Here is a 6,030-nt window from a genome sequence, read left to right as displayed (position 1 = left end):
GGAGACCCAGGCTGCAGCCCCCGCCCCGCCGCGCGCGCGCCCACTGCGCTGGCCTCGACGCGGGCTCCAGGCCGCTCTGGGGCTGGGAATTAGTTAATGGGGTCGGCATCCAGGGAAAGCGGCGAGCGGGTGGGGCAGCGGGTGTCTCCTGGCACAGAGGCTTAGGGGCTGCGACAAACCGCACAATCTGGGAGACCTGTCCATTTGGTCAGCGGAGGCGAGGGACGTGGGTGGCGGGCGTGGGTACTTGGTGGCCAGCGTGCCTGGGTTTCAGGGATAGAGTGAACAGCGTTGGGGCTCTTAGGCGTCACCTCCACAGAGGGCGGTGGTGGGCGCTCTGAGGTGACAATAGAACACTTGGCAAACCAGCTCTCCTCACCAACACAGGTTGGGGGCCGGGGACCCGTGCCAACCCCAGGTCAGAGGGCATTTGGACAGCGGGGAGGCTTTCCGCGCGGGGCAGCGATCAGAGGGGCTGCGCTGACATTTCCACGACCTCCGAGCCCGTCCTCCCGATTCCGCCGCTTTTCTATGGGAAAAAGGAGCTCGAGGGCAACTGGATTTCGGTGAACTCGTTCTGACTGCTCGTCGGCCTCCTTCTTCCCACACTCACGCTCAACCCTTGCCCCACGCGGTGCTTGCTCAGCAGCGGAACCCGGGCCCGCGGGCAGTTTGCCGCTGGTGCCGAAAGCCGCCCTAGTGGCGGGGAGGGACGGAGATGGCGAGGTGGCCCCACCCCTTCTGCAGATCAAGTGTAAGCGAGGCGCGGTTGGAGTGTTAGGAGCCCAGAGGGGCGAGAGAAAGAAAACTCTACCTTCTGGGGGGCTGTCTTCCACGGTTGTAGGAATTGAAGTTGCATTTCAGAGAAGCATGCTAGGAGTAGGTGGCTCCTGTTTGGGCGAGATTTTAATTTCTTCAATGCTTTCTGCAGGGAGGCCTCGAGTAGGACCGGAAGACACCAAGCGAAAAGAATGAAAATGAGCTCTCCAACTTCCAGAATTACCTCTGTCTTGAAATTATTTGAAAACTATCATCTTTTTCCATTTGACTTTGATTTGTGTCCATCTTTTCTCTTTGTAAAACAAATTCCCTAAGTTTAAAAGCATTATTTCCCTAGTCGCCCCCCCCAAGCCTTTCAGTACAGCTTGATTTCATTTGTTACAAACGCTAAAATGAAAAAGAAAGACACATTCAGGCTCCTCATCACACACACAGCATCTGTTCCCTTTCTCTCTCCTTTGGATCTCTGTGCAGTACCAGAACGTCATGAGGGAGCTTAATCAAGCAAAAGATAGGTCGGTAATGCAAGATGCCCGAGACTTCCTTAACTTAGCTGCATGCACACACAAGCACTATTAATTCTGCAACTGAGATGATTTTGTTTGTGCATATTTGTGATGTAGCTAGCATTGTTTTACACCCGGTGATCACTCAGATCAAACAAGCAAATGCTCTTCTCAAAGTCCCTCCAAACAGAAATCTGCCAAGAGTACACCTGGGCTAGCTGGACAGGAAATGAAGGGAGTGGATGTAGGGTTTTTGTAAATTTGAATGAATAAAGGCTGAGAAAACTAGATTCTGAGGAAAAGTACAAAGGCTGCTGAAAAGAAATAATGGAATGATGGGAGGGGCCACGGTGGGTCCATCTATGGATCTACACCTCTCCACGGAGAGGCCAGCAGCTTGATGTAATAGAAAAGAAAGGGACGGACATTTTACTATCAGCCAAAGCATATCTTTTTAGACAGGCTGCTTGAAATTCTTGGCATGGCTGAGATGTGCTGGGTGGATTTCATGACAGATACACTTGAGAGAAGGGCGCAGTTGGAATCCCAGCCAAACAGAGGGTCCCAGGGAAACCTGTTGAGTATCATTGCTCCAAATAACAGTGAGATCAAACTGGTTCAATGCATAGTACTAGTGAAATGCACAGTAGATTGCTTTAGGTGATTGTAACAGTTTTTCTTATGACTCACTAAAAGAGCATCTGACGGAAGCAGCATCTTCTCCAATTCTGTGAGAAGTTAATAATGCACATATAACTGCATCCTGTGCAGATGTTAGGAAATGGTAGTAGTATTGTGATAAACTGCACATTCTCTGTTCTCGAAGTTTCCTTCAAAAGGAAAAAGTATTCCAACACTGTTGTGAAACTTGGGTTTGTGTGTATTTGCTATACACAGTCTCTAATTCATTGAAATACCAAGATGTCTGTGGTTCATAGAATATTATTTTGAAAATAAGGACTCCTTCGGGTATATACTGTGGTAGGTGATAGAATATTATGCAAAGTACTGTCTAAACTTTTTTTGTGTCATCTTGGAACTCCACGAGTTTCGGGTGTTTGTGCTGTTGCTTTAACGCTTCTGGAAATACCTATGAAAAATATCATTTAAGAAAAATTTAAAAAAAAAAAAGAAATAAACAGGCCCAAAGAAAAGCTAACAAACTGCCACCCAGAAGCTGAGTGTTCATGCTCAGCTGCCTGGACCGCAAAATTCTATTTGTTCAGCATTTTGCTCGGTTTTGCTAAGGAGACAAAAAAAGAATTTTGATTTACCAAGACGTGACCAACGCCAAATACCCTTAGCTGGACGCTTCTAGCACTCTTTTAAATAAATTCAAGAGGCACTTGTGTGGTCTCAAAGATTGTCCAGATGAAACGAGGCTGAAACGTTATGGAGGAGGGGAGGGGACTGCCTGAATAGACGGCGAGGACGGCGACCGCGGCCGATAGTCCCAGGCGTGAACTGTCCTGAGGGGTCAAACTGTTCATCTTCAGCCCCTCTTTCAGTGTGCAATCCTACTTTACGAGAACAAAAGCTCAAAGCGGGCGGTTATCAAGAAATGGGAACACAATGATTTAAACTCATCCCCACGCCTTAGAAAGAAAGGGGCCCGGGTTCGGGTAGCGAGGGGGGCTGAAGTCGGAGGGGGCGGGGTGGAGAGCTTTAGAAAGTCTTTGTTGCCTCTAAGAAGCTTGAACTTTGAGACGACCCAAAGCCCTAAAGTTTAGGGTAGGTGTTGCTGTAGGGCCACCGGCTACATCCCGTCCACACTTCGACCTCACAAGTGGTGAAGGGGGACAAACGGCCCAGTGCCAACTCTGGCTGCGGCGGAGGCGTCCCAGGGGGCGGGGAGGGGAGGCTGGGGACACGAGGTCGGGGCGTCCCGGCCTGCGCCCACATTGCTGCCTTTTGGAGCCCAAGCCCTACTCCGGTTGCAAGCTCCCAGGAAAGCGCAGAGCTGGCGAGAAGGTTTGCAAGTCCTAGATGTCTTTCCCCCTTTTCCCTGCTGGAAAGGACAGCTCACAATCTTAGGGTTCGGTACTGGGGGTGGTAAGGGAAGGTGGTGGCCGCAAGGGAGGGTGAGTTCCGCTTTCGGGGATGTCCGGGTCCCGGGAACCAAAGATCCAAAGGAAATGATGGAATCTCACTCTCTGCCTTCGTCCCGGTCCCTAGCCACCGCTGGAGAGGACACTGCACCAGCGCCACTCTCTTCCCGGCGACCGTGGACCCGTGGGGGGCGGCGAGCGTCTCCCAGGCCCCACCGCCCCAAGCCACACCGCGTGTCGGGGCTCGAGCCCGGTACCGAGGACCCGGCTGCACGTGTCGGGCTCGGGCTTCGCCTTCGACTCTTTTCTCTCGCTGCGCCCTGGGGACGCAGAGTCCGGGCGGGCGCGTCTCGCCACCCTTGATGCCACCCTCTTCTCCCGCGCCCCTCTTCTTTTCCCCAAGGAAGGAAAACACTGTAGGATTCTTGCCATTGCTGGGGAGCCTGCTGACTGCTTTTGCTCCTGTGCGGGGAAACGATTGGGGAGCTGGGGCCCCCACTAGGGAAAGCACCTCCTCCCCAAACCCCTGCGCCTGCAAAAAGGGACACTGGCCATCCCGGGGAAGAGAGCACTAATCGCTGAACCAGGAGACAAACACGATTACCAGCTCGGAGCTCTGAGTCAGAAAGTCCCATAGACTTTAAGATGTTAATCCGCGGCATAATCCTTCCTTTGGCGTGTAGGAATAGCGCGGCCACAAGAGTTGTTTTGTTATTTATATTGGCGTTTAATAAAACTCAGCCTGGGCTGAAAGGCTGCCCCCTCTCCTATGGTAATTAATTCCCTATTTCTGTGACCCAATTGTCGGCGGACAGAGCGGCGGCCGCGCGCCCTGGGCCCCGCGCGGGACGCTGCCCTCGTGCGCCCACAGCGACGGAGCGCTTCCTTTTGATGTCATTCAACGAGTTTTCCTTGGGCATCTTCTAAACTTCAAGGACCCTTTTCTTCCTGCATTTCATGAAAAGCAGTGCGAGCTTGACCACCTCTGTAGGATTTAATGATTCGGTGAAAGGCCCTTTGGGGTTTGTGTAAGGAGTGAGACAGACAGAAAGGAGACTTGGCGTTCTGCTCGCTCGCTCGCAGCTCTGTCCCCAACCTGGGAACACAAACTTATTCAGAGAAACGGATAAAGACCTTCAAAGCTGATTCCCCCTCTCCTCTCCACGCCTCTCCTTTCCCCACGAAGGAACACAAAAACAAACCGAAAAGCTCACCGCGTTCTCTTCTGAAGATCAGCGCATTGTGGTTTGTTGCTGAGGTACATTAAAAGGGTGCGGGTGGGGCTAAGAAGTTTGGATCCTGAGCAGAGCTTTCTGAATTCATACCTTTGGAGCTAAGATATCAGTTTACGCCTTGAATGTATTCACTAAATCTTCCGTCCTTCCTACATCCAAAATGTACTTAAAGAGCGCTTTCCAAGCCCCGGAAAACACTGTGATGCACAACACAGACGCGTCTTTTCCTGCGCAGCGCACCCAAGAAAGATGCTTGGAAACCCAAAGACAAAAAGATTTGAAAGGAGCGCAGTGGCGCACGGCCGTAATTCCAGCACTCGGGAGGCTGATGCAGGAGGATCGCCTGAGTTTAAGGCCTGTCTGGGCTACATAGTGAGTTCAAGGCCAGCCAGGACTACGTAGGAAGACCCTGTCTCAAAAACTATATGGCGATTAAATGTTGTATGGGCAATAGAATAATGTGTTACAAGGGACTGAGCGCGAGGGTACAGTTTATTTTCAGGAAGTCAAAGAGATACCTTTTTTTTGAGACAGGGTCTCGCTATGTAAACGAGGCTGGCCTCGAACGCGAAGCGACCCTGCCTCAACCTCCCAATTGGTGGGACTACGGGAGTGCTCCACCACTTGCGTCTAGGACCCCAACATTCAAGGTCGACCCTTCTAGGAGATGCATTCATTCATTCTTCACCGCCCCCGCAGGCCTCCTGGAGCGCCGCGCAAGGCGCACTGGAGACAGCTCCGGAGCACCCGCCCGCCCGCCCGCCGCGCCCCCCACCCGGAGGGAGGGAACCAATGCAGCGACTCCGGCCGGCTGGCGGGCCGCGGGCTCTGGGCCGGGAGGGGTGGCCGCGGCGGGCGGTGCGCCGGCCTGCGCACTGCTCCAGCAGCTCAGCTACGTCTTTATCCGCGCTTCCAAACCCCGCGCAAGTCACAGAAACAATTCCGAATTCAACTAAGAAAATACAGAGCGAACCATATGGCCTGGGTGGCTCGAGTCGGCTGCATTCGCCTCGAGACAAAGGAGGGATTGAGCGTCGAAGGACAGGAGAAAGAAACCGACTTTCCGGCTGATGAAGCTGTTGTGCGGAGGCAGTGATCCCCAATCTGAAGGCTTTATCCGCGCAGCGTCGCGATTAGCGCGTCCTCCCCGCCGCCGGCGAGAGCCCGGCAGCCTGCGCCGAGCTGCGCTTAGCATCTGAAAGCGAGGGGCCGGGCAAGCGCGCCGGAGCGGTTTGGTCTCACTCCTGTTGCGCTCTAATGGGTTGTTGATTGAGATTTGGGGCTGCGACCCGCGTGCCAGCAGTGATGTAAAGGAGGCGTCCAGGCCCAAGCGCTTCCTCGCAGTCCCTCGGCTCCGGGTCGCCCGGCCCTCGCGGGCTGGGCGGGCGGGCTTCGGAACAGAACAAACCCAACCCGGCAGGGAGGGCGCCCCCTGCAGCCCCCGCCGCGCCGCAGCCTCGG

At 53.7% G+C, this 6,030-nt stretch overlaps 1 protein-coding gene across 1 annotated transcript in view; it reads right to left on the bottom strand.

The window, feature by feature from the left end:
• Window positions 1–6,030, bottom strand: part of Neurog2 (neurogenin 2) — an 18,973-nt gene that overhangs the window by 2,250 nt on the left and 10,693 nt on the right. Inside the window, exons 4-6 of the mRNA XM_013520669.1 lie at window positions 5,630–5,959; window positions 3,313–3,866; window positions 486–696 (exon numbers count right to left, since the gene is read on the bottom strand). Coding sequence (XP_013376123.1) covers window positions 486–696; window positions 3,313–3,866; window positions 5,630–5,959 — 1,095 coding nt within the window. The remainder of the gene's footprint in view (window positions 1–485; window positions 697–3,312; window positions 3,867–5,629; window positions 5,960–6,030) is intronic.

Source organism: Chinchilla lanigera, unplaced genomic scaffold (genome assembly GCF_000276665.1).
Source record: "Chinchilla lanigera isolate Chin_1 unplaced genomic scaffold, ChiLan1.0 scaffold00056, whole genome shotgun sequence".
In the NCBI taxonomy this organism is placed as follows: Eukaryota; Metazoa; Chordata; class Mammalia; order Rodentia; family Chinchillidae; genus Chinchilla; species Chinchilla lanigera.
This window is presented reverse-complemented; position numbering and strand designations above follow the sequence as displayed.